Source organism: Aulostomus chinensis, chromosome 23 (genome assembly GCF_037954235.1).
Source record: "Aulostomus chinensis isolate RoL2024-O1b breed Wild chromosome 23, RoL_Achi_v1.0, whole genome shotgun sequence".
In the NCBI taxonomy this organism is placed as follows: domain Eukaryota; kingdom Metazoa; phylum Chordata; class Actinopteri; order Syngnathiformes; family Aulostomidae; genus Aulostomus; species Aulostomus chinensis.
Window position 1 is genome coordinate 14,833,466 of NC_141342.1, and position 27,724 is coordinate 14,861,189.

A 27,724-nucleotide genomic window follows, 5' to 3' on the forward strand; every position below is an offset into this window, starting at 1 on the left:
ATAAAGAGGCTTCTCCATGATTCTGTCAGAATTTCATGTCTTGAAGAACTCTATGGAAGTGAAATAAGTGATTTAATCGTGTTCGTTAGCGTTTATTAATACAAGTAAATACAGATTGAAAAGGTCATAAGATTCCATAATGAGGATTTATTTGAGATTTAAGAATAACTTAGATTTTGGAGGTCGTATTTCAAATTAAATGCGTTTTTATAATTATTTTTAATTCATTTATTGAAATATGCAACCGTTTTTGGCGGCATGGTGGTGCAGTGGTTAGCACTGCTGCCTCACATCAAGAAGGTTCTGGGTTCGAACCCTGGCTTGGGAATGGGATCTTTCTGTGTGGAGTCTCCATGTTCTCCCTGTTCCTGTGTGGGTTCTCTCTGGTACTCCAGCTTCCTCCCACAGTACAAAGACATCAAGAGGGGACGAGGCTGATTGATACTCTAAATTGACTGTAGGTGTGAATGGTTGTCTGTCTCTATGTGTTGGTCCTGTGATGGACTGGTGACCCGTCCAGGGTGAACCCCACCTCTCGCCCGTAGCTGCTGGGATAGGCTCCACCCACCCCAGCGACCCTTAACAGGAATAAGTGGAAGAAAATGGATGGATGCAACCGTTTTTATTGCTGCATTTGTGGTCAAAGATGTAACGACTCTTTTGTCATGTTTGAACACCGTGCAGTTGCTCTCTTGAATTTTTGAATGTCAAGGAAGTTCATTACAAATTAAAAAACAACAACATACATTTACTTGCTGTGATTCAGTCCTGTAGCGATATTCATATGCCATCTCTTTAAAAAAAGAAAAAGTCAAAGCATCGCTTTAATGTGCGTTTTGGAAGGAATGGTAATGCAGCGTTAGACATTTCAAACGTAACAGGTGGCTACAATGATAATAAAGCGCATCTCATCCGGCCTCGGGTCGTCAAAGCCAGAATTAATTTGATTTCTTTTTTTTCTTTTTTTTTGAAGAGAGAAAATAACCCTCGTGACCCATCTATGAGTTTATTTGCTGGCAGTAACTTATAACCTTTTACCTGTCTGGACAGAACAGGAAGAGACGATGAGGGCTCAGTCAGCGGGTTATCAAGAACACGTGTCCTTCTGCACCTCAGCACTTTGTGTAATTACATCTGTAGAATTGAGGTGTTGTTTTTCTATGCTTCTTTGAATCTAATTTGAATTTCCTTTTCGTACACATTGTAATGATTTCACCCTTAAGAAGAGCATTTATTTAATGTGTAAATTGTTTAGAAATGCAAATCTGTGACTGCTGCTTTTATTCCAGCTACTTTTACAGCTTAACTTGTCAAAACGGTCTTTGACTTTGCAAAAACTGGCTAATATTGAATACAGCAGACGATGATGACATCCTGTAGTATGACATCAGCGCATTCATTCATTTTTCCAAACCTCTGATGTTGAAACTTTGGAGGATACCTGAGGATCGAGCTTTATTTATTATTAATTATTATTATTATTATTATTATTATTATTATTATTGATAAGAATAGATGTAGTAATAGTAGTAGTAGCCGTTGTTGTTTTGTAGTGTATCAATGTTCAGATTCAAAGCTGGTGCTCTGTAAACATTACATTTCCCAGACAACCTCTCACCGGAAGCGAGTGCACGCTCCAAATAAGTCCGTCGACGTTTAAAGCGTGAAGTAGCATGCGTGCAACTACAGCGCTGAAACGGGACTAAAACTAAAGAAAATATAAGTTTAGCAGCAACATTGAGACTAAATATCAAAGGTAAATACGCTCTTTTATTCAGAGATTATTTATGACTGACGTGAATATTCCTAGCATCAAAACTAACGACAACAACAAAAAATATAGGATTTGTGTGGCATAGCCAACTTCTCTCGGGATAATTTAAGTGTACAAAATGCCTTAGTAATTTGGTGACATGTGAACGTGAATTTAGATGAAGTAGAAGATTGCAAAGTTAAGTAATTATTATAAACCTAAATAAAAAGTTTGCTAGTAATGGAAGTTGTTTGAGTCAACAGTGATACACATATTTAGAAATGTTTTCTGTCTCAAGCAGCATGTCAGAAGCTTTAATCCAGCGTGTAAAGAAGCTGGAGGAGGAGCTAGAGAGTCTCAGGTCCCAGCTGAAGGACAGAAGCGGAGATGACCCAGAGATGGAGAAGTCCTCTCCATCTCCTGGTGAGAAAACTAACAGCAGCGGTAAAAAGGGAAGGAAGGCAGGTAAAGAGCGACCTTTTGACTTCTCATCACATCCCCGGCGCCATGTAGCGCTGCGTCTGGCCTACCTCGGATGGGCTTACCAGGGTTTCGCAGTTCAGGAGAACACTGATAACACGGTGGAGGCCAGACTCTTCGAAGCCCTGCTGAAGACACGTCTCATCCGGGACAGACAGAGTTCCAACTACCACCGGTGTGGACGCACCGATAAAGGAGTCAGCGCCTTTTCCCAAGTGAGATTCATTCTGTCAGAGGGTTAATACTGCACTAGTCAGGCACCAGGCAGTACAAGGTTGAGCCTGACAGATACTGGGCCGATACCAAGGAAGGAATAAGGAAATGCTGATAAATCGGCCTTCAACTGTGATTATCAATCACCTGTGACCAGGACCAGTGTCACAGGTCCGCCAGTATCCCTCTGTAAAAGATCATTTTCAGTGTACAAATCAACTTTGATGTCCACAGTGATATCAATGTGCTGGAAATTGAGCTTCGACAGGAATTTAATCAGCAAATTTTAGATGACTGCAGTATCGGTTAGGGCCGATATCAGCTGATGTTATCGGCTGCACCGATTTATCAGGCTGGAATGTACATGATAGGCCGTTTAAAGCTCTATAGACTAGTACAGTTGATTATAATTACTAACAATTATAATATTTAGCTTTGCGTGTGCTCAGCGTGACACCCCGTGACAAAGACTGCTCATCTCACGTATGATCCCTCTCTCCAGGTGATAACAATCGACCTGCGCTCCACACAGTTTTGTGGGGGACTGGGTGTCACAGTCCCTGAAAATGTTGACGTCAGTGCCAAGGCGAAGTCGGACATCCCCGAGCTTCCATATGTGAAGATGCTTAACAGAGTCCTGCCTCTGGACGTCAGGATCTTGGACTGGGCTCCGGCAGCCGAGGGCTTCAGCGCTCGCTTTGACTGTCAGTCCCGTACGTACCGTTACTACTTCCCCCGAGGCGCTTTAGACGTGGCCTTGATGGCAGATGCGGCAAAAAGGTGCGCAAAAAGACACAAAACTCAAATCACAAAAATGACATCAGCAGTTCTCACTGAATACTTTCTGGAACCCCAACAGATACGAGGGGACGCATGACTTTCGTAACCTGTGTAAAATGGATGTGGGTAACGGTGTCCTGCAGTTTGAGAGGACCATCCTGTCAGCAGTGGTCAGGTCTGTGGATCCTGATCCCGCCTCCAGCGACGACCCATACGACCTCTTCTTCTTTGAGATTAAAGGACTCGCCTTCCTCTACCACCAGGTATCGAGGAATAACCAGTAACAAATCTTACGACACTTTCAAGAGGGCAACAGGATATCGGTCTGAGCTTGGAAATGTGTTGCAGCGTCAAGATTAACTCACAAACATGCAATACACGCCGTTCATTTGACTACAAGAGGCGTGATCTTAGCAAATTTACTTACGGTACAACAGAAAATAAAACAAAAAGTCTAAAAGCTGGTAGGAAAACAGTTGCAGAAATACAAGAATGCTCCCGAATACTTTGGTTCCGCAATGATTATTTGTCATGTTTTGCGGCAGGTACGCTGTATGATGGCGTTGCTTCTTCTGATAGGGCAGAAGCTGGAAGCTCCAGAGATTATTAATCAACTCCTGGATGTTCAGAAAAACCCCAGGAAACCCCAGTACAGGTGAGGAGAATATCAGTGATTCTTCCACATTTGACCCAATCAGGAAAAATAACATACTTCTTCATCACGTGTCCAGCATGGCAGTAGACTATCCGCTGGTTCTGTATGAATGCCAGTTTGATGGTTTGAGCTGGAAACAGGACCCTGAGGAGGTGAACCACGTCCTCTCTGCACTGCAGCTACACTGGACCCAGAGTGCAGTCAAGACACAGGTCCTGCATGGGATGATGCAGGGACTGGAAGCGTTAGGTGACAACTTCACCAACCCCCCGCTTGTTGAATTTCAAAATGAAGTTACTATTCAGTCAACATGTGGGTCTAAAATGTTTTATTTCTCACCATCAACAGGTGGAGCGTCTTCTAGCCATTGCTTGCTAGTAGAAGGTAGCCGGCAAAGAAACTACCGTCCTCTGCTGGAACGGCCTTGCTGTGAGAGTCTGGAGTCCAGGATCGACCATTTTGTTAAAAGAGGCAGGCTAGAGCGGGAGGAGGGCGAGAATGGAGGCGAAATGGTCCACAAGGGAAAACGGTCCAAACATTCCCACAATTCTACAACATCACACCCAAGTACTGACACAAGAGCAGAAGATTGATATTAGTTCACGGGAAAATTTACTTAATTAATTTCATTAAAGTGAAATGTAACTTTTTTATTGTATAAAAAATGTGTGTTTATTGAAAAATCTGTTACTTGTGAAATAAACACGTTCAGGACAAATTATGATATTGGATTTGGCCTGTGAAACAAAAGTAGATATTGGAATTAAATGGATACCGGCATTCGAGCGGAACTTGTCAAATTAGTACGACGTCGGAAGACCTTTGAGGTGGCTCCTATCTAGCTAAGATGCTAGGTCGTTAGCAGCTAGCTGAGTGTATTTAAGGAGTTGTAGACTGTATTATCCTGAATTGTAAGTGCCTTTTACACTTTCTTTTGATTGTGTATTTGAGAAAACGAAATGGAAATGGAGGTGGCTAATTTTTTTGTCAGATTTATTGCGGTTTTGACTTGATTTACACTAGTGCTAAGGCTAGCTTGCTAGCAGTCCGGGTTGTTTGCTGTATTATTACCACCACTGTGGTTCTGCACGAATTTCCACTCTTTATTCAGTTGACCAAAGGAGAATCTCGCAATTACAAGGTGAGACAACAACTTTATGTTTTACAATTAATGAAGGCATTGACAAAAGAAAAAAATAAAACTCGTTAGGAAACAATGCGTCATTTGACGTGTTTGATAATGCTACGCAGCGGAGTTTTCTGGGTTTGTCTTGGTAATTCGCTAATAATTGCTACATAAACTTTGCAACTTATCAAATCAGTTCGACATAAAGTAAACGCAGGGGGGTGTAGACACAGCAGAGGGCGTGTTGTGAAATCTCATGACGGTCTCAAACAACCCAAAGATCGTGTAAAAGAAGTGAACGTTGCTTCCGGTTTTGAAGAGGAAAGCTAATGCGGAAGTGCATAATATTTATAGTACACACCTGTGTATGCTTTTGACGAAAATTATCTATTTCTCTCTTGATTGAATGCCTAAGTAATAGGGGTGTAACAATTCATTTTAACAATTCGATTCGTATCATAATTTGTGGTTACCGATTTGATACAAGGATGACATTGGTTCATTTAAATCTACCAGTGTAACTGAAATAAATGCCTGGATACTGGACAGTGCAGGTGAAATTTCTTAGATTCCTGTTGTTTCTTGTATGGGAATCAGGCATAAATTAATTATGGATAAAAACAAACAATTAATGGCAAATGCATTCACGTTTCTTTTAAATAAAGTGCAGCCAAGGTTGAATTAACAGGAGAGTAACCTTTTCTGCTCTCATTTTCAATAGTCAATACATTTTCAATAAAATACAGTAAGTGCAACCAACATTTCAACAGTTGGTTTACCTGTTACTTTTGCTTTTACATATCCTACTAATGTGGCACGGTGGTGCAGTCGTTAGCACTGTCGCCTCACAGCAAGAAGTTCCCGTGTTCGATCCTCGGCTGGAGCAAGGGATCTTTCTGTGTGGAGTCTGCATGTTCTCCCTGTGCCTGCGTGGGTTTTCTCTGTTACTCCAGCTTCTTCCCACAGTCCAAAGACATCAAGAGGGAATGAGGCTGATTGATACTCTAAATTGACCGTAGGTGTGGCTGTGGGAGCCAGTGGTTGTCTGTCTATGTGTGTCAGCCCCGCAATGGACTGGTGACCTGTCCAGGGTGAACCCCGCCTCTTACCCGAAGGCAGCTGGGATAAGTTCCAGTGAATTTACCAGGGACTAATAAAGTATTATATTGACTTAAATATTAAGCTCTTGAGATAAACACTTAAAATACATCAATTTGTGTTGTGACGCTACAAAGAAGTCATTGTTCACCTCTCTTTCCTATGGAGCCAGTATAGCTGATAAAAAAGCAAATATTTACACATCTGAAGAGCGTAATCTATATGCTGTGTGTTAATGCATTCATTTTCTTTTACATTTGTAGCACCGTCTTACCCTGAAACAGCAGAATTACCACGCTAAAACCTTTTTGGATCCTAATTATTTTAATGTCTGTGTTTCAAGATGTTCCTGGTGGGACTAACAGGAGGTATCGCCTCAGGGAAAAGCACAGTGTCTTCAATGCTGCGGGAGCTGGGCTGCCCCATTATTGATGCGGATGTTGTGGCCAGGAAAGGTAAATGATTAGTTAATCCCTGCAAACCACACAGAGTTCAGTTAGTTGATATAATTGCACGGGTGAGAGCCTCTACACTTTTTTTGGTGTCATAACTTTTCATTGAGTAATTGCTGTAATGACAGCCTTTTGCAGTAGAACTTTATCAGGACTCAGACAGAGTGTATGAATCATGATGGCTGTCTCTGCCGACTGTAGTGATGATGATGCTTCATTTATGTGGTGAAGCTATAATTTAGCAAGGTGAACTGTGCCGAGCTCCCCATGGGAGTAAATTTTTGACATTTGTATTGTTCTCTCACGTAATGTGCTTCGATATCGCAACATTTTCAAAAATCGATTATAAAATTAATAAATAAATAAAATAAGATGCATGATGTGAAACTACTCTCTGAAACAGTGGTGGAGCCACACACTCAGGCCTACTCCCGCATCGTCTTCCACTTCGGTCCAGAGATCTTACTTGAAAACGGTGAGATTGACAGACAGAAGCTCGGCCAAGTCATCTTCACTAATGAGGAAAAGAGGAAGCTGTTGAACTCCATCACACACCCAGAGATTCATAAAGCAATGCTCAAAGAGATCTTGTTCTACTTTCTCAGAGGTGAGGGAGTTTGTTTGTTTGTTTGTTTTTCTTGATTGTTCTTATTACTTCAGGGTCAGTAAAACAACAGTTTGTTAGATTAGGAATCCTGCTAGTATTTACAGTATTGTTTTCATGGCTTCAAGATCTTTTAAGTCACTACTTTCATTTTCTCTGGATTTGATGTTTTTTTTTTTTTTTTGGTATTGTTTTGTTTGAATTCTGTTTATATATTCCTGTGCTTTCACTTCTCTGGGCCACCATAAATTCCCTCCATTGTGTCGCAGTGTTAGAGAGTGTAAATGTGTCGACTCTAATGAATTCTGTTTGACACTGCTCTGCCTCCTAGGGTACCGCTATGTCGTGCTGGATGTGCCCCTTCTCTTTGAGACCAGACGGCTCACTCAGTTTCTCAACCACACTGTAGTAGTTTACTGGTAAGACATACGGAGGTGGAATTATGGCGTCTGATGTGCTGTTCTTCTGCTAGTACTGTTCAACAATTCTGATTTGTCACTTCTAATTTTTCACTTTGCTGTATTTCACAATTTACAGCACTTTGTAATGGGCTGTTACTATCATATGCCACTTCACATCAGCATTTACCATTTTGTCCTGTCATATGCCACTTTGCTTTGGCATTTACCATTTTGTCCTGTCATATGCCACTTTGCTTTGGCATTTACCATTTTCTACTGTCATATGCCACTTTTCACCAGCGTTTACCAGTTTTTACTGACATGCCACTGCTTATTATGCTTAGCTGTTTCTGGTATTATCTCTTTCGTTAAGATATCTATCTCAGGAGTGGCATGGCTCAGAGGTAGCGGGGCCATCCAGCAACCGAAGGGTTGCTGTTTCGATCCTTACTCCCCCCGTTGACCATGTCAGAGTATCCTTGAGCAAGATACTTAACCCCTAATTGCTTCTGATGGCACTGCAACGGACTGGCGACCTGTCCAGAGTGAACCTCACCTCTTGCCCAATGTCAGTTGGGATAGGCTCCAGCCCCAACCTTAATTGATCAACAGTATAGAAAATGGATGGATGGATGGATTTTAGATATCTTTTACTGGCATACTAGTGATATCTCACTTTTAGGGTGACTCTTAACTGGCATGTGCCCCTGCTGGTCACGTTATGTCACTCCTGCATGCCACATGAAAATGCTGTGTCAGTCACGCCCCCCTTGAAGGTCCAGTATAAAACTTTTGGTGAGTGACATAATCTTATGTTCAAAGAACCCACCATTGGCCACCAGCTCACTGTTAGCTTATGATGGCTGAGTTGCAGTTAAGTCTGGGTTTAGTTAGGTATCCAATGGAAGGAGAGCCGTATACTATTTTCACGTGTTATATCTGCCTAGGTGAGGTGGTGGGTTTGAACCTGAGAATGAGTCAGCTGAGTCTACGAACCTGGTGAAAACATTCTTGAGTCATTTCCTCCAAAGAAACCAGGACATGTTTGTGCAACCTGTAAAGTTCTCCCAATCATATGAGTGCTTTTTGTTGTTTATAAATGTCATAAAGCAACATTATTTCCTAGCTGGACAACCTGACCCAGACAATGTCTACAGAATCTCCTCGTAAGAGCACTCGCCCCAGAACATTTTCAAAGAACATTCTTCTTGTCCACAAGCAGAATCTTAATGCCCAGTATCAAAGATTGATAGATGAAAGAGGAAGCATCATTTTTGACACTCAGAATTGTCCAAGGAGGCAGCGCACCATCAGCCACTCCCAATTTCTGCCTGTTTTCCAGTCTTCTCCATCACTGTCTGTTTACACATTTCATATTTTAGTTTGTTGCTGACAGAAACTGCCCATTAAGCCCGTAGTTTTCTGAGTTATTGAATGCCTTTTTCCAACTCTCTCTCTCTGCCTTATTAGCGTGACTCACTGCCTCTGGATTTTTTAACAAGGCACCCTGGCTACACCATAAATAACCTCCATTGTCTGTTCCTTTTCAGTGACCCTGCCACTCAGCTTTTGCGCTTGATGCAGAGGGATGGCCTGACCCAGGAACAGGCTGAGCAGCGCGTGGCTGCACAGATGCCACTCAATGAAAAGCGCGGATTGGCCAATCATGTTATTGAGAACTCAGGCAACCGGGAAGAGACCCACCGTCAGGTTCTGCGCCTCCACACAAAGCTTGAGGACTCCATGGACTTCCTCTTAGTGAGGGTCATCGCATTCGCTGCCACAGCTAGTCTGGGTGGGATACTCTTATACGCTGCAAAAATGCTTTTGTCCTAACGCAGGACAGACGAGGCAGGGAAGACACTGGTCTAAAAAGAGGGTGTGAACAGAAGGAGACGCAGGCAGGACTGAAGTAACCGTGCATTTTACTGTGAGATTAGTTTCACAGCACCCACCAGTACAGCTCAGCGGTGTGCTGCTAATACAGACCTGCATTACTGGCATCACTCGCACTGACAAATGTGATTTAGTTTGGAAGGTTTCCACGTGCAATGTTTTTGTTGGTTTTACTCTGAGACACTTAAAAACATGAAGGCGACGCCTCGGTGATGCGAGTTACGCTCTCAGAATGAAGCTAACTGGCTTTATCTTTACTTTGATGCACCTAACATTGAAAAACCATGGTAGTGGGAGAAAGAGATTTGATTGTGTTCCACTTTATGAAGTTGATTGTATAGACTGTACATAGACCCCGAGACTTAAGACAGAGCGACTGGCTGCACGTTCGCAACAGCCATAGATGTGGATCTCTAGTTTCTGTCATTCTCATTTATTTGGAACTACAATTCAAATTTTAAGATGACCCAAAACATCCAAATTCCCTTCTAGAACAAAAGTGATGAACTGACTCGGAATGATGTGACCCCTAGAGAATGTCAGTGACCTGTGTGACCTTAACGACCTGAGGATTTTATTACAGAATGTATATGACAATCCATTTTAATGGAAACAGAGTGGATTTACATGAATTAACAGACTTTATATTTATCACTGTATTTTCTTACACTTGAAGCTTTTCTCTGTGAAAACTGTCCGTGAAGTTGTTTTTCTGTGCACACGCACTTGTAACTACCGTTTGCAAGAATAGTTGCTGAATATTAAAGATCAAACACTATTGTTTTAAAGTGACAAGAAACACGGTATCAGTGGTTTTAGTATCCTTCATCCTGACCGAGCGAATAATCGTTCATGGGGAAACCTGATTCTAAATATAGCTATGCCAGTAATTAACCATGTGACCATTAAGAATCGCTGTCAATGAAACAGTAGATCCTACAATTCCTGTAATGCAACCCTAAAGTCCTCTCTGTTAAAAAGTTATTTGTCATCATACATCTGTTTGTATTGTAGGAAGTTCAAAATTCTCTACCAGTCAAACCCAGTTGAAGGTAACCCTGACTACATTACTGTGACATCATCAGGGGGTTATCTTGATTTCGTCAGGTTTTAGTGCAATCATGAACAACTTGGATGCAGGAAAATTCTAATTCCCAAGGTCAGAAAACGCAAAGTCTTGGAAAATTGGAGGTTAATGACGGCTCTGGCAGGCATGCAAGTGTTTGCAGTGAAATGAATTTACTGTTTCTGGGCCTAAATAATATATAAATAGTTCATCTGGGCTGCGCTCGTTAGTACAGATGATGTGAAACGATTCCACAAAAAGCACTTTCAAAGGTGTCTTCCTAGCTATTCTTTTGTGTAGCTAACATAACGCTAGCCATCTGGCTAGCCGATGTTTCCAGTTGATGCTGAACCTGACAGAAATTAGCTGACTTGTTGACCTCCGGAGCTTAAACTCGTTTTCCTTGAATGGGTTTGCAACTTTTCTTATTCTGACAGCAGATACATAGCAGTTTGTTTTTTTTTGGGGGGGGGGGGGGGGGTGAATGCTCTTTACTGCGATGTGGGAATCTTCCAAAAAGGAACTTCCCCCACTTCCCAGCTGCATGAACATACTGGTAGCTCCTATCAGAGCCACAGAGGACATTATAGAGCTGTTGTGTCCTGATCTTAATAAATGTAAATCATATAGGAAACATTAACATTCTTAAATCTGTCAAAAAATGTCCAGGATAGGTATTCAGTAAATAATATTGACTATTAATGGTCAGCTTCAGTACTTTGCTCTTGTTCACATTGGAGCTCAGGCATGAAAATTCAGACCTGCAGGCAGACGTGGTGACATCATTCTGGCACTGGGGTCCCGTTAGCCTACGTGGCTCACTTGGCTCCTTCTGAAACCCTACTGGTCTGCGTTTTGTTTTTATCAAAGCAGTGCATAATTGATGCAAAACGACTGCAATGGCGGGGGAAGTGAACAAAAGCGGCGTACAGATGAGTGCATACATAATACATAAACATATGTATTTCAACTGTAACACAATAAATGCAGGATTGTCTGTTAACGACAGCATGATCTATTCTTAGCTTCTTCTTTTTTTTTTCTTTCTTTTTTTTTTTTTATAATTTGGCTCCTCGGTGATCCAGGAGGTAACATGCTTGTCTGGGCAGCCAGCTGTTCAGCAGAGATTTCTAAGTGTGTCTTGTCTCGGTCTTTTTCTCGGACACAGGCGCAGGCCAGATGCCGAGCGTGGAGGGAAGACTATATCTGTACCAGCAAGTGTGAAAGCTTCAGGCAGAGAAGGGTGGCAATGTCTCAGTATGAATATAAATTGGGTTTTTAATTCTGAAGGTGTCAAGCTAAAAGGTGAAAGTCTTAAGTTGCCTTTTTGCACTTTTTTTAAAGTGCATGGATTCAGGCGCAAGCTGGCGGTTTATTGTGTCTCTCCAGGAGAAGAGCAAATAATTTTCTGATGGCAGGAGGTAAAGACGTCTGTAATCTCACCATCATGTTCAGAGAGTCGGCCCTACGGCACCGCGGCGTGTCGACATTTTGGAATCTCCTGTCTGAGTGGTTTTTCATCATTCTCCCCGCCTACTGCCAACAGCGAAGGTAAAACAGCTTTGGCAATTGCAAACAGAATAAATAGCTTTTCTCCAACTTGACTTTAACAATGGATAATTGTCTGTTTAAACAAATTTGTGTTTCTTTAGTGTTGTTTTGTCTCTGAATTATTCACTTGGGGGCACATATTTTATCTTCAAAATGGAATATGATGTCCCGGAGGGATATATGCTTTCAGTATTCATCAGGGATGTTAAAAGCCGTTCGATGAATTTACAATTAATACACAGTTAATTTTCTGTTACAAAACACTGTCGTTTATGGGTGTGTGGAAGTGAGAGAGAGCAATAATGAAGCACAAAACCTGGTTCGTACCTAAATGTTCAATCTCACAGGTGTTTTCACATAATTGACTAATTAGACCTCAGGGCAGTGGGCGTGTACAGCCCCTGCTTGATTGACATTTCACTCCCTGTCTTATTTTGTCGCGCCAGGTGTGACAAAATGTATCTTTATCATTTTTCATCGGTGAAGAACTTTGGTCAACATCAAATAATTCCCAGCAGACCCAACGAATGCGAGAAATCTAAAAAGGTAAAAAAAAAAAAAAAAAAAAAGTGTGAACCATAAGTTGCGGAGTTAATGAAAAAAGAAGAAAAAAAGCAATCCTGCATCGACAAAAATGAACAAAATCTCAACTTCCAATCAAACCGAGATGATTTTGTGCTTCTACAGCCCGCCAGGGAACCATTATCACCACCACACCTTCTCCCAGCAAACGAGAAGAAAGAAAAGAATCAAAATAAAGGTTAAAATTGATGTTTCACTCAAAAAAATGTACATTGCTAGAACTTCCAAATAGTTTTCAATAGTTGCAAGATGTTGAACATCCTAATGTTTTCCAAATCTTAAAGGTTGTTTTTTTTTAAATAGTCTAATCAAGCATAAGCAATACATGTCAAATATATTAGCAAAGTAACGTTCTGAATGTTAAAGGTGCATTTGAGGGCCAGTTTGTTGTTTTGAGTCGATTTCAAAATGTGATTTGAGCCTTTATGAGCTTTTAGCCGATGAGGACCAGGTTTGCTCATTAACATTAAGATGTATTCTACAAAAGATAAACATGAAAACAAAGAGCCAATGGTGTGGCCACTTTCTTGTAGCACCATAGGTCACAAATGCAGCTCAACACCGACGGGTAGAATAAACAGGCCTGAGCAACTGTAACAACTATAGTGTTCTTGAACTCTGGCATGTAGTGTCATGCAGAAGAAGGGCCACTCGCAGTGCCTCTGTAGCTCGTTGTCATGCTGCATCCACGAGACTGTGGTGAGGTGAAGAGACAGGCAACACGCCAGCGGAGCGTCCCCGACCACATGAGTCAACCTGTCCCTATGTGTTAGCCCTGGCTCAGTCAGGGCCATGAGGGAACAAGGCCATTGGTATTGAGTCACTGACACTCTGGACAGTCCCCCGTATCAAGCATGGCGACAGGGTAGAAGTGGGGGAAGTATTCTATGCTGTCATGTCCTCCCGAGGAGTAGAAAGATGGAGGGTCATATGCATCAGTGCATGCACATAGATCCACTAAGATGCTGATTGTATATAGGCAGATGATTTTGTGCACGTTCCACTCTGCCCTGTAATATATGTAATCATCCCTCCTGTCACTTACAGTGAATTTACATTCGTTCCTTAGGTTTAGACTGCAGATGAACTACTTCACCAATCAACTTTTTAAAAAGTTGTTCATTGTCAAGCTCAAAGGTAGAAAACAGTGAGACACTGACAAGAAATCGTACCTGGATGCATTTTGTTTTTTGGCTTGTCCTTTTCACATGCTACAGGTCCTGGTCACAGTGACTATGCAAAACAGGGTTTTGGCTTTGACAGGAAATATCGTCAACACTTACTATATGATGAATGATGCTACTATGTTTTCAATGCTTTCATGATAGTGCAGTAACCATTGTTTGATGGCCTATGGGTTGTCTGACATCACACAAATCTCCCTGACTATGATCTTGCAGTACTGTCTTTGATCTCTCTCATCTCAAAAATCCAGATATTATCTTCGACCGCAGACTCATCGCTGCACTTCCTGGAGGCATCAGCCACACACGTGCCAAGTATGAAATCGATCCGATGAACTGCAGTTGAAAGAATCAAGTCACGTAAATACGGATGTTTCTTGTTTTTATGATGTGAATATAACTGTGTATTCTACGGTGGCCCTTGGAGCCCAATTCACGGAGACTTAATGAACACAAATGCAAATAGATGAAACACAGGGAAGTTAAGAAAACGTCCTCATCAATTTGACTACACATGCATGTAGACAACGCGCTGCAAACTCCCACAGCACACATTGTTTGTGGGAGTTTGCAGTGTTTTGGCTGTGTTGTCAAATTGATGTCGACGTTTCCGTATAGCTTGCTGGTGTTTTGTCTATTTTTCTTAGGTTGCAGTGCGTTGATCTCTCTGGGCCTCCGTAAACATTCCAAGCCCAATCAGTGATTTCTTTATTAACAGTGACAGTGTAAAGTCTGGCGAGGGAGCTTAGCACGAGTGCACGTCTCCCCTCTGGCTTTGTTTACCATTCTAAGACAAAACTGAGAAAAACGGATGAGTGCATGTTCCCCTTCATAAAACGAGTGATATTTAACAGCTCGTGAGGATTAATCTCTACTTTTGAGAGAATACTGTAAACCTGCAGCCACAAAAAAAACAAAAAAAACATAACACTTTCAGTTTATTTTTAGTCAACAAGGTGATGCACAAGAATGTATGTGTGGTAGGCGTTTATCTTTTTCCCATCAACAGTGTTGTTCATTTTGGATATCAAGAACACTGCAAGGGTTTGTCTGCAATTCTGGTACAGATATTCATGGCCCCACAGGATGAAGCCTACTCACTGACTAGTCTTTTTCTTTAATGTAACCTGAAGGTCAACATATTTGACATTTTTTGGTTTAACTGTTTGAGTGGGGCGGCACGGTGGTGCAGTGGTTAGCGCTGTCGCCTCACGGCAAGAAGGATGCGGGTTCAAGTCCCGGCTCAGGCACGGGGTCTTTCTGTGTGGAGTCTCCATGTTCTCCCTGTTACCGTGTGGGTTCTCTCTGGTACTCCAGCTTCCTCCCACAGTCCAAAGACATGCAATTGTGGACTAGGCTAATTAGATACTTTAAATTGACCGTAGGTGTGACTGTGAGTGTGAATGGTTGTTTGTTTCTATGTGTTGGCCCTGCGATGGACTGGCGACCTGTCCAGGGTGAACCCTGCCTCTCCCTCCCGTAGCCGCTGGGATAGGCTCCACCTCCCCGCGACCCTTAACAGGAATGAGCGGAAGACAATGGATGGAACTGTTTGAGTGGATTTCCATGGTTTTTTTGGTTAAAAAAAATACAAAATGTCCATAGAATTGCTTTTGACCCCTTTTCATTTAACTATGTCATTAATTCACTTGTCCGATATTTGGGTTGCTGATCTGCAGAGACAATAAGATTTCCATCAGCATAAACTAAAAGTTCCCATTGCCCCAAAACTAAAGGAGCATGCCACCAATTTTTTGGGCCATACTCTTATATTCCAACCTCCCCTGATCCTGACAAGAAGATAGATACCCCACTCTCCTCTCTGTGTACGTCACAGAGCTGAGACTCAGAGATAGGCTGAATGCTAGTTAGCTTTTTACAATGAATGGTAGTGAATGGTAAGTGTTAGCATATCTAAAGTTTGGGATCTAGGTTCCGTCTAATCTTCTCACTAATTCAGCTATTATTAGATGTAACAGTGGCTCCTTTTGTCGTCAACAAAGGTTACGGTGGGGCCTCTGAGGTGCTGCGTGAAATATCTGCGCCCGGTCATAAAAGTAGTTCCAGATATCGATCTAATTCTAAAATTGAAGTTAAACTTGTAATTCATTGCAAATCCTATGCACAAGCATTGTTACATCAATGCAGGCAAAGACAGTTTTGAATAAAAAAAAGGGTATTAAATGTGTGACTTTTCATGGAAGTATGCTAATAGCACTTGTCACCCACTTCCATTCACTGGGCTAAGCTAACTAGCAGTCAGATGGTTTCTGTGGATCTCAGCTCCCTAATGCACACACAGAGGAGGGAAGAGTATTTATCTTTAGGCACTAAAACACTGGCGTGTTCTTTTAAGTTCCCAAGGAGAGGGAATGTCAAGTTGATCTCAGGTCAAGTCACAAGTCATCCCCGACCAAACTGCTTTTCAGGACTTACTACCACTCAGGGTAACAAATGAAATACATTAGCTCTGTTTGACATCACCGCGTAATTTATGTTTGTGTTATTTTTTATCAGTTGGTTACACTAATTGGAAAAAGTTAAAAGTGTGTATCGACAGGAAACGTGGAGCGCGGGTGCTCAGACATACAACTGAACTGCAAACAAGGCAGTCAAGTCGTAGGTTATGCGTTTGAACCAGCATGCTACTGAGGTGCCCCAACATCAGCCTGTTAGCATCGCGAGCATGTTCGGATACTGACATGATTCAGCTTACAGCACGTCTCACAGAGCAAGTTCACTGAGCTGTGAGCATATTTGTAAACCCTTTGTCCTGTTGGAAGCTTGGTGTTTCTGCCATGTCAAATTAGGACACGTGTGTCTCCTTGATTTTGAGCAACCAAGGACAAATTTTGACTTCTTTGTTTCTAAAAATGTAAGGAAACAGCTTTTAGCCTGCATGTTCGCACAAAGACTCTATGTGTGCATGCAAGTGTGGGCAGGTGGCTGTAGGCTGCGTTTGGTGGGAGGAAGTGTATGTGAGCGTGAAGGGCAATTTAGCTCGACAGTTAAAGCATCTATCTCTAATTTGGCTCGCCCCTGATGAGTTAAGTGGGGATGCTCAAGATAACAATACCAGGGGCTCATTAACGTCACGTCAGACATTTGCGAGCCTACCATTGTCCTGTCTTTCAGGGACTAAAGACACTGGCACACGTGTGCTGTACTGTAGATAATAAGTCTCACGCTTCACCAACAGGGCCCTGCAAATGTCAAGCTGATGCCATCTCATTTTATTGATTGAATGAATTTCCTTCAGTTACGTTTGCAGAAGATTATGTGAATTAAAACAAGTCTGCAGCGGGAACCTAATCCTGCAAAATCCCTCTACTTAAACAGAATGAAAGGAGGTACAGTAGAGAATCTGAAGTCCAAAAGATGCAGCTTATGTCAAGAAAAAGCAGCTTACAGCACTTCTCAGAGGAATACTTACCCTCAAACCCCTTGGACCTGCTTGAAGTAAGGGAGGGCATGAGATGAAATGTGAGTCAAAGGTTCAAGCGTCGCGTACAGTCCAGATGCCGTTTCATCATAGATTAAAACACTGGCCCACAAGTGTCCTGTTGGGTAGGTTGTTCAGCTGAAGTTATCATCAAAACCAAACACCCCTTAGGAGAGGTTTGTGTCACTTACACAATAACATCAGTGAGGATCACCCATTTTCACTGTATGAGACAAAGACGGTGCCTGCCAAGAGAATTTTTGGGCCAAATATTTGTTTTAGGGTTTGCCCAGTTTGACTATGACCTGGATAAGTGGCTTGAAAACGGGTGGATTTGGTGGGTAAACATGGGACTTGTTTTTAATTCACGCACTGTGATGCAATAATTAGCGCGATTGGCTCGCGTGATTACACGACTTGAGCACTTCGTGTTCTGGGAAAGAAGGCAGGATTTAATTGAAGTGCATTTGTATTTCACACGCATTTTTAAATGGAGGGTTAGGACTTGAGCTTCGCTGCATCTCAAGTATTTTTTTTTTATATATATGTTTTCAGTGTCTTGCAGGGGACTTCAGGAAAAGTACAGATGTTGCATACTCTCGGGCAGTGTTCAGTTCCAGTGGTTTCAGCAGTGAAAGCTGTTTCTCGCGCACCGCGGGCATTTGCCTTTGACATTGTGACATGAAGTCTCTAATTTGACGATGTGCTCATACACCCTGCAAGGAAAACAGCCCGTGCTAGTTCTCCGCTGCCCCATGGCTCGGGTGACCTCTGCTTAGGCACAGACCCTCAGTCTTAATTGTGTCTGGAGGAATTGTGCTGTCTTAAGACAAGCTTAAGTTTAGACCAGAGGGCTTCTTGGCTGTTACGGCAGAGAGCAGTTAAACAGACAACATGATGCCTTGATACTGCAGCCTCTGTTTTAATCAACTGTTTTGCAAAATTAAAGGAAGAAGTGTGATTCACTTTACATTTAAAGGAACATGTTTGTGTGTGTGAAATACAGTTATTTTTCACCTGCCCTACAATCAGACAAAAAGATAGATACTCCTCTGTCCTCCGTGCAGGCATCAAGGAGGTGGAGACAGGCTGACTGCTAGTTAGCTTAGCACAATGAATGGAAGCGGGTGGGAAGTGTGAACATATCTCATTATCATATCTAATCATGTCCCGTTTTGTAAGGGAAGCTAAGCAGGATTACTTTTTTGAAAAACAAACAAACAAACCAAAAAAACAAGATCTTACATCATGACTGAGGCATGCTAACACTTCCTGTCCACTACCATTTACTGCGCTAAGCTAACTAGCAGTCAGCATGTGTCTGTGGTCTCAGCTCCTTAATGAACACAGAAAGTAGAGAAGGGTATCTGTCTTCTGCTCTGACTCTGGGAAGGATGGCAAACCAGTTTATTTCCCAAGAAGTTGTCATGTTCCTTTAAAATTGACATCATTACAAGAATGTATAAATGTGCATTTCTTCATATGTTTTTCAAAAAGTTTAGCTCTGGCGCTCCCAACTTGCTGTTTCAAACTAAGTAGGAGGGCTGTAGAGCCTCAGTGGCCCATGTCAAAAGCAAATTATGTCCAAAGAATTTCACAATATCAAAGTAAGCTTAAGAAAACAGAAAAATATATTGGTTTTTACAGTTTAGGCCCAGAAGCGACTGTCTTGTCTCTGACACTTGTGTCGCAGTCACAGTGGAGCCTAATTTGCCCTGGATTACTTTCCTACTCTGATCTAAGCTTTGTCATGATCTGTTCTAACACCCGTCTCCTGACTTGTCCCGCCATATCTCAGCGTCTCCACACCCATTAAAGGACAAAAAGAGAACATCTTGCTTTGATTGTGGAACACAATCAACGCTTGCTTCATTTGCCATTTAACGCAGCTGCGATTTCCTTTCCTTTCCCCCAGTGATCATCTTTGCGTTGATTGCCTCTCGCTGCGCCTGTGTTGCTTCCCGCTTGTGTAACATTTGCAGAACCCAAGGTTGGTTTTACCGGAAAATGAGAGATCAGAACGGCTGATCAGACAATAGATGAGGCGGTGACATTAACGAGATAAATGTGGGAGAAAACGGGGGAAAAAAGACACAGCTTTTAATGAAAAAAACATGGATATTCACAAATAGTAGAGCAATAAGCTCACAATAGTTCAAACTTGGTTTAAATTCACTACATTTCAGCATACATTTCCACGGCGTATTGATTTGAACAAGTGTTGCATGCACGAATGAAACAAATGTTTACAAATGAACACATTACATGATAGAATTGTACAACTATTTAACAGTTATTCAACAGACACAACAGGATGTATGTGCAGCGCTGACACTACTTTGACTGTTGAGACAAGATTCAATATCTGATTTGCCATTTATACAACAAACAATATTCCAAATAACGTGGGATTATATGACGCGACCTCCCCGGGACACACTTCTGGATCGGCCTTGTATAATAATCTCACCTTGGCGCCCATTGCTTGGCAAAATATATCTATCAGTCATGGAAGCACAACATCTTTGTCAGAAAACAACATAAATCTTAATAGCACATTAACAAATGCCTCAGTCACCCAAAAACTGCTGGATTTGCAGACGTGGATTTGAATTGACAGCTCAAAAAAAAAAAAAACGACGTTGAAGCTTCTCTCTGTCAGAATACTGCGCCGCGCTGACTGGCAGTGACTGTCACTGTTGCTGGCCCTCATCAGAATAGCAGCATAGGCACCCTGAATACAATGGAACGTATGGATGAAGACTGTTACCGATAACCACAGATCCACAGTTTCAATCATCGTACCCAATCGTGTGTGTTTTTGTGTGTGTGTGTTTGTGTGCGTGTGTGTCAACTGACTGTAGATCAGTGGCTATGGGCAACATTCCTGCGAGAGCCAAGTGAAACTTAGGAAATTATCCTCTCGCTGTGACCTTTCACCTCTGTCCGGTCTTCAGTCGGCGTATAGGATGAACCCTGAGAAGGTGCTGTATTTGTTGCTGTTTCCCCCGTGAGCTTTACCCCCATCCAATTTTATGAAAACCTCATCGCCTGCATCCAAATGCAGGATGACACTGTTGCTGGCGTAGTCATAACTCTGATCCTGGTCCTGGGCTATGGCGCTGGCCCTGACCTGCAATATGACACACACACACACACACACAGGGAGAGGAGAAGTGAAGGCATGTAAGAATGTTGGAATGCTGTCCTCTGAATTGTATGACTTATACATTAATAGTAACTTTTGATTAATTAAAAGGATGTTTTCAAGGCATGAAGGAGAGAGGCATTGTTTTAAGACATGAATATTTGTGGACTACATTTGAGAATGTATCCCCTGTGGTGAATATCTTGTTTTTCTCTTATGACTCAACTGAAAGGGTCAGAGGTTGAGTCAGTCTACCTCTGACGAAGGATGGCATCGCATACTACCCCCGCTCCTCCTTTTCCTCAAGTCCCCACTCTCACTTCTGTACTCCCTCTCTGGTTGGAACAAAATCCCACGAGTGCCATGTCCCGTAAGTGTCAACATGTCAACGCGGGATAATAAGCAGTAAAAATTAGGGTGTTAGATCTGGTGTAAAAAAAATCCCTTTTCCACAACTAAAGTTGCCTTAGTTGGACAGTTAGCCACGAAAGGACAGATCCCCCTGTAAGCTTTAGCATGTTGGCGATGATTGGGGTTGCCAGGTTTGCTTTTACGCTGCATCGTCAAACCATAGAAATATAATCTCAACCCCCTGCTGCAAACACAATTTAATTTATATAGATTTATGTCATGGATTGTCAGTCAGTCCTATTGATATTTTAACCAGGAACATGCATAATAATGGCTGACGTGGTAGTAAGAATGATTAAACACAAAAAATAATAAATGTTGTCTCCACACTTCTTTAATACTTACACCTTTTTTGTTACCTACAGTACATTTGTGTAATAATACACAAGTATAGTTTGCATGTTCTATTCTTACATGTTTGGAAACATGTTCCACACTATATAGTTAAAATACTTTTTTTTTTTCCGCGTGAAGATTCATTAAAGTGGCCAATATTTATTAAGGACTTCATGTTATTTCATCAGAGATTCATGGAAATATTTGTTTCTAAAGGTCAACGTGAGGCTGGGATGTGTAATCTCTGATCAGCAAAGGTTAATGTAGCTTTAAAAATGAAACGCCATATTTGGGCTTGCACTGTATTTACAGAGGCAGAGTAACGTGTGATACCTGTATGCACGCGCTAGGCCATGAATCATTATGACGATTATCTATATTTATGTATTAATAAGCTGCATATCCGGAGTCAGGGTGTCTCCTTTAACTGAGCCAGATGTCTAAAAATGCAAGCACAGAACTGCGTAACGTCCTAATTCCCTGCAATTCTTATCGTTAAAATACTGTTTGTTCATCTTTTTTACATTGTGTCAGCAAGGTTAAGTTACACTTAAGTAAGACTAGTATTTAGTTTACTTCAGTGGCAGAAGTTATCTCGAAACCAGGATCTTTATACACTTAACAGATATAACAATTTCTCTGTGAGCAAACACTAGGCAACAGTGGAGAGGCAAGACTCTCTTTTCGACAATCTGACAGCAGAATGTGTCGGCCATTGTGTTACAAATAATACTAATGACGTGAAAATACACAATACGCACTGTGATGTAAAACAGCAGCAAGAAACTGACCACAATAAACCTTTTATTCCTGCATGGCTGTTGCATTGCATTGTACAGTTGTTTGTGTGTGTGTGTGTGTGTGTGTGTGCGTGCGTGCGTGTGTGTGTGCGCGCGCGTGCGTGTGTGTGTGTGTTTGTGCGCGCATGCCTGTTGCAGCCTGTCTGAGGTGTTTGTCGGGAGGATGTCTAAACTCAAGTTTACACGGTGTTTGATCATTGTCATCACCTCGGGCTTTGAAGACATTACAACATTATCCATGAATATAGCAAATATCACCATTTGATATTGAGACGCTCGGCTTCTGACAGTCTGTCTGATAACACATTCTAGCACGTCATTGCCTCTGTGAAGTTTGTTGTATTTCAAAGGGCACCAGCTTTGAACTAGCCACCACCTCAGGCTGTGTTTTGATGTGTGCAGAGTTGAGATAGCGCTCCACTCACTTCAACATGTACATCATCGGATGTGTAACATGCGCAAGATACACAATCTGGCAGCGTGCCACTGTGTATTGTCATTGTACTGGAGTATAACACCAGACCAAGTCAGACCTAAAATCACGATCCACATGAATGCATGACTACTCAATTTAGACACTGCTGCTTTCGCTGTTCCATGAGTATGTTGATGCGGCTTCATCTCAGCGTGTGATTCAGCTTTTCATAATCAAAGTGTCATTTTCCTGTTTGTTGAATCTATTAAACCATTGGAGTTCGTAGAAAGTGTTAAAGGTCTCACCCACCAGACCGTTCTTGATCAGGTCCGCCCACATGCTGGTGCCGTCTCCTCCCCTCATCAATACGTTGTAGATGAAAAAGTAGGTGCCAGGTATCTTACAGGTAAACTTGCCTGTCGCCCCTTCGTAGTTGCCACCAATATTAGTCACCACGTCATCGAACCGTAAAATGTCGTAACCTTCTTGAGGGTTTCGTAGTCCTGCGTAAAATGCCACTCGAGGTGTGGTGTTGTAGGTTGTTGTGCTTACTGCCCCTTTTCCCCCTAACCCTAGAATCCCAGTCCGCACTATGTCCACACTGTCTCCCGGTGGTCCCTTAGGTCCTGGTGGACCTGGCTCTCCAGGGGGTCCTGGTGGTCCAGGCTTGCCCGGGCGTCCTGGTTTTCCTTGTGAACCGTTATCACTGTAGGTGGGCAGCGGTGGACTGATGCTGTGATCATTCAGGTCGTTGTCCACCTGTAGGCCTGTAGTGGCTGTATCGATGGCTGTGTGCACACCTGGGCCCGCCGTGCCCGTGCTGGGGAAGGGGTCACAAACCATACGGCAGGTACCCAGCATCTCATAGTGGCTCGTACTGTCATCCATGCCACCTGTGCCAACAGAGCTGACCAGCACAGGAATAAGAACCACTAAAACCAGGACCAGCATGACCCCCACAGCAGCTGCCACCAGGGTCTTCCGCCCGATGCTCAGCCTTGGAAGGGGCTGCGCTGCCAGCGTGGAGCTCTCCGGGGTGGAAATGGTGACTGCGGGGAATGCGTCCACCTGGCAGACACGATGTGGATCTCCAGTCAGAAGATGGTGCCCTGGGAGAGCTGGTATGAGTGAGTGGCAGAGCCGTGGAGGAGTAAAAGAGCAAGAGTAAAGCAAGGGACCAAAGTGATCAAAAGGAGAGAGGGATGGAGAGAGAGAGAGAGCGTGAGGAGGAGCGAGAGGAGAGGAGGAGGCAGCTTGAGTTTAAAAAAAGAGAAAAGAAGCAAGGGGAGGAGAGAGTGAGCAATGTACACACAAACCATCTGAGTCAGGGCTGAGGAGGGCACTTTCCTACTGGCTGATAGGAACACACAAGCATGTGCTTGGAGCAGAGAAATTAAGGATCTACTTCATTCGATAATGACTTTAAATATGGAGGAGGCTTTGAGGAGACTTTGCTAATGAGAGGGACCCTTATCAGGGCTTTAAAAAAAAAAGTACCATGAAATACATACACCTACTCCATTCTTTTAGTCTTGATCTAATTTTTGTAAAAACAAAAAACAAAAAAAAAACAACAAACCCCTAGGTAATAACTTTTTTCACTCAAAAAAATATCAAAGTGACCTAAGATAAAATTAATGCATTATAATGTAACAATCATACAAAAAAAACAACAGCAACTTACCTTATAATGTTTGGTTTTTAGGTCTGATTTATTTCAATTCTCAATTTGAATGCAGTAATTCATGCTGGCTATCGAGGATTGGACTGGAAGTTGTCCCTAATATTTTATGCAGCCAATATAAATGAGGGTTTTAGGCACTGTAGTCTTTCAAATAGCCAGCAGGGGGTGCTATTAAGAAAACTCAGTTGAATTGCTCCAAAAAATGTGATCGTAGAGACATTTATGAGAAAAGGTCATATCGCGTCTGTAAACATTTCCTAAATGAATTTGTATTCACAATTTTCTTAAAGTTTTCTTTAATATAAACCATAAAATTTAGCTAATAACCGAAATAAAAGTTCATTTCTAAATAATTTAGAGTGAAATAGACAGACGAGCTCACGGTGCGCTTCATTCTAGTGTCGTGTGGTCATACGTCCTTTCGCAAAGGAGAACCCAAAATTTACCGTTTTTTGTTGGAAAACTGGAGCTGAAATTTTGTTTTTAGTTTTCAACTAAAACAGTTACATCTAGAACCTTCGCTAATGTTAAACATGGGTGCGTGGTGTAGCCTGAATGAAACACACAACTTGATGCTGCCATTCGTCTCTACTTTTTCAGAAAACACCTTCAATTGTCCCCATGAAACAAACTGTGTCACACTGGAGTCTCATCCTGGTGTGTAGGTGGGAGTGTGTGTCCAGTATGAGTGGATGCAGGAGTCATCCAGCGATGAGAGCAGGAGGAGCACAGACGACTTTAGTTGAGCGCTGTCCACATTTTTGATGCTGCTGCTGTCGCAGGACGTGACAATAGTACTGACTCATCCACCGCGGGCACTACTTTCTTGCTGAGTCCATCTAACTGATGACACAATAAATGCATCAAATCATAGAAATATCCATACTTTTTTTGGTTGTTGCAATGCCCCAATGTCAAAAATATTCTACGTGATGCTGCATACAGTTTTGTCTAATTAGATTTTACAGACAGGAACAAACATGACGAACACATAATAGATCAATTGACCCAAGTGCTACAAAACAAACAACTGAAATAAAGAAAATTTCACATTTTATTTTCTAATTTGAAAATTTTACTGAATTACAAACTTTTTTCCTTCATCTCTTTCCAAACAGTTGTAGTTTCTCCCCATCTCCTGTGCGCCGCCCACCTCTCTTTTTGAAGACACTGACGCCCCCATGTGGCCTATTTACATACCACAATACAATTTCACTCCCCCGGTTTTCTGCTCTGTTTATACATAGGAACACTCCAGTGCAGGGGATTTTATTTGTAATTGAGTTATAAATCTTACCCCTCTTCCCAGTAAGTAGCCGATGAAACCTCTACGTAGGAAATACAGCATGAAGAATAAAGAGTAAAACAGACAATTAAGACTGACAGCAAATAACATATCCGTTTGAATGTAACAATCTCGAACAGCATGGTTGCAGTAAATTGATCCCAGTTCATATGAATCACCAGTGACAATAAGAGTATCAACTGCTTTTATCAGGAGGCAAATCAAAAAGCTTTTAAAGGTTACAGACATCAAATGAGAGGCTTGATGTTAGTGTGACAGTTAAAATGCAAGTTATATAGAAGTGGGGAACTGCAAAGGAGGAGAGCTTTCAATAAAATAAATACAACCAACAGAGGACAAGCTAAAGCCTCAGATTCCTGTTAAAGAGTTTTAACATTCATGGAATACAGACAGAATCAGACCCAGTGGGTTGTCGCTCCCATCTAACAGCTGCTCTACTGTATCCTGAACTGGACTACAGTAGCTGTCTCATCATTTCCTGCAGGATGGCAGCCAAGAAGTGAGATTATCGCTGTCTCACTCAGAGGACCACATACCGGACTTACAGTGAACTACACCAGAGAGGGTAAATAGCACAGTGCAGGGCGGTGTAGCAGAGTTGAGTTATAACAAAACTACCAAAAAAAGATACTAAAATCAATTTGACATGCACCCACATTTTGGAGAATGCAGCTGTAATTTGTTGTAGAGAGTAGATTTTCATTGATATGTACGTTTTATAGACTAGGCTTTGCTACAGGATTTGATTGTCATACTGCTTCCCAAATAGCCAACACACATTAATGCACATAATGTAATTGAATCACACACAAAATAACTTTGGTGCTTAAGAAAACAAGAGAGGCCAATGCCTTAATTTTTACTGACCTTTGAGTTGTGCATATTTAGGCAGTAAACATTCGATTGCATTTGTATTATTTCCTCAACTTGCATTACAGCTTGAGATCATGGAGATTAATTGAAGTAAAGCAGAGCAATCTCAGAGGTGCCTGCACGGTACTCCAGTAAGAAGAACAACAGTGATATTTCCAGAAAAAGAAAGGTAGAAAAATAGCTATTGTGTCAGTGACACACACTATGACATCACCGAAAGTGGCGCGCCAGTAAACATGAAGAACAGTTCTCCGTGTCGCAGGAGACTTCACCTCTATGTGTGATTATCAGATGTTCTACCACATTCTTTATTTATAAAGTCATGAAGTAAAAACCGCACATCTCTTATAGACAGATGCTCCAGATGTTGAGCAGGTGTCCTAACGTCCAACACTCAGATGCAAAACAGCTGCTGTGACGTCACAAAGAGGAGTTGAACTTCACTATCAACCAGTGTTTGAAATGTGTACTGGACCGGCTGCTTTTACATCTCTCTACCAAGGGATGGAGCCCACTGCTCGCGTATAAACCGAAGGGGAAAAAAAATCCAGCTACTGGGTTGTGATGAAGACTCTAAAAACTGTCAACAGGTTTGCACTTCTGCCTCTGGGCTTCATCCCACCCGCATGCAGCTGCAGTGGATCATCTTATCAGGATTCCAGTGTATGTGTGTGTGTGTGTGTGTGTGTGTGTGTGTGTGTGTGTGTGTGTGGGGTGGTTCTAGAGCCCACCCATCTCGAGGAGCCCTGCTCTCCTTCCACACATGGGAGGGTTTTGTCAGTTGAGCTGAAGTCCTCTTTGATGTCTGTATTCAGGACGGACTCAGACTGAACATTTATCTCACTTTTGGGAGAAATCAATCAGCTGCTTGCATCTATCCAGTCAGTTTTCATCATTGTTTGTGTAGCGTAGTAAAACCATATATATATTTAAAGTGTGAAAGTGGTGTAGGGTTTAAGCTAACCTACAATTGTAATCAAAATAAAAGTAGGCATCACTCAAATAAAACATTAAAAATTGAGATAATACCGACATCTGGAACTGTGTACATATTTTAAGCTCAAAAAATTTTCATTGGCATTTGCTTTACGATATATCAGGTCAACATAGAGTATCATCCCCATGTATGTTTACACAAGGGTTCAAACAGTGCAACTTCCTCGATTCTTTCTTTTTGGTCTCTTCCTTTTTAGGCAATGGGCTGCTGCCTTGCAGCCCCTTTGGGATTCTGTGGGAATTCCTTAGCTGGTTTACTTGGCAGTTACTTTTCAATTCTGAAATATTGTTATTTCAGAATTTGAGGTTGGAATGGAGGAGGACTTTTTTAAAAGTGCCCTGATACCATGGCTCACTCTTGACAAAGTCCTGTAAATAAATTTGTGTTGGCAAATAAATGCTTGAGGAATTTAGGCTTTTATTTTGAAGCCAACCCCTTGGCTTTGACAGCTGGAATGTCTGATGGCTGCGT

At 42.0% G+C, this 27,724-nt stretch overlaps 3 protein-coding genes across 5 annotated transcripts; 2 read left to right on the forward strand and 1 right to left on the reverse strand.

Annotated features, from left to right (window-relative positions):
• Positions 1 to 1,633: 1,633 nt before the first annotated feature.
• On the forward strand, positions 1,634 to 4,106 carry pus3 (pseudouridylate synthase 3). The gene is made up of 6 exons (XM_086195889.1): positions 1,634 to 1,756; positions 2,055 to 2,448; positions 2,949 to 3,226; positions 3,306 to 3,489; positions 3,806 to 3,881; positions 3,958 to 4,106. The coding sequence occupies exons 2-6, from the start codon at positions 2,056 to 2,058 to the stop codon at positions 3,966 to 3,968; spliced, it is 942 nt and encodes a 313-aa protein (XP_086052015.1). The 5' UTR covers positions 1,634 to 1,756; position 2,055; the 3' UTR covers positions 3,969 to 4,106.
• A 135-nt stretch (positions 4,107 to 4,241) lies between these two features.
• On the forward strand, positions 4,242 to 11,531 carry dcakd (dephospho-CoA kinase domain containing). Of its 3 annotated transcripts, none has more exons than XM_086195890.1 (5): positions 4,242 to 4,448; positions 6,449 to 6,560; positions 6,961 to 7,164; positions 7,493 to 7,580; positions 9,113 to 11,531. In XM_086195890.1, exons 1-5 carry the CDS (start codon positions 4,380 to 4,382, stop codon positions 9,396 to 9,398), a joined length of 759 nt encoding a protein of 252 aa, XP_086052016.1. In that variant the 5' UTR covers positions 4,242 to 4,379; the 3' UTR covers positions 9,399 to 11,531. The 3 variants fall into 3 exon arrangements, with proteins under 3 accessions (XP_086052016.1, XP_086052018.1, XP_086052017.1); XM_086195892.1 differs by lacking the exon at positions 4,242 to 4,448 and adding an exon at positions 4,492 to 4,792 and having other exon boundaries at positions 9,113 to 11,530; XM_086195891.1 differs by lacking the exon at positions 4,242 to 4,448 and adding an exon at positions 4,493 to 5,022 and having other exon boundaries at positions 9,113 to 11,530.
• A 7,836-nt stretch (positions 11,532 to 19,367) lies between these two features.
• LOC147239727 (C1q-related factor-like) lies at positions 19,368 to 23,488 on the reverse strand. The gene is made up of 2 exons (XM_086195053.1): positions 22,703 to 23,488; positions 19,368 to 20,416 (listed from the first exon to the last, which is right to left on the reverse strand). The coding sequence occupies exons 1-2, from the start codon at positions 23,342 to 23,344 to the stop codon at positions 20,237 to 20,239; spliced, it is 822 nt and encodes a 273-aa protein (XP_086051179.1). The 5' UTR covers positions 23,345 to 23,488; the 3' UTR covers positions 19,368 to 20,236.
• Positions 23,489 to 27,724: the final 4,236 nt, after the last annotated feature.

Coding starts and splice junctions, on each gene's coding strand:
- LOC147239727 (XM_086195053.1), bottom strand. CDS start 23,344: ATGCTGGTCCTGGTTTTAGTGGTTCTTATTCCTGTGCTGGTCAGCTCT. Junction 20,417..22,702: donor ACCTGATCAAGAACGGTCTG/GTGGGTGAGACC, acceptor GTCATATTGCAG/GTCAGGGCCAGCGCCATAGC.
- pus3 (XM_086195889.1), top strand. CDS start 2,056: ATGTCAGAAGCTTTAATCCAGCGTGTAAAGAAGCTGGAGGAGGAGCTA. Junction 3,227..3,305: donor ATGGCAGATGCGGCAAAAAG/GTGCGCAAAAAG, acceptor GAACCCCAACAG/ATACGAGGGGACGCATGACT. Junction 3,490..3,805: donor TCGCCTTCCTCTACCACCAG/GTATCGAGGAAT, acceptor TTCTTCTGATAG/GGCAGAAGCTGGAAGCTCCA.
- dcakd (XM_086195890.1), top strand. CDS start 4,380: ATGGAGGCGAAATGGTCCACAAGGGAAAACGGTCCAAACATTCCCACA. Junction 6,561..6,960: donor GGATGTTGTGGCCAGGAAAG/GTAAATGATTAG, acceptor TCTCTGAAACAG/TGGTGGAGCCACACACTCAG. Junction 7,165..7,492: donor CTTGTTCTACTTTCTCAGAG/GTGAGGGAGTTT, acceptor TCTGCCTCCTAG/GGTACCGCTATGTCGTGCTG.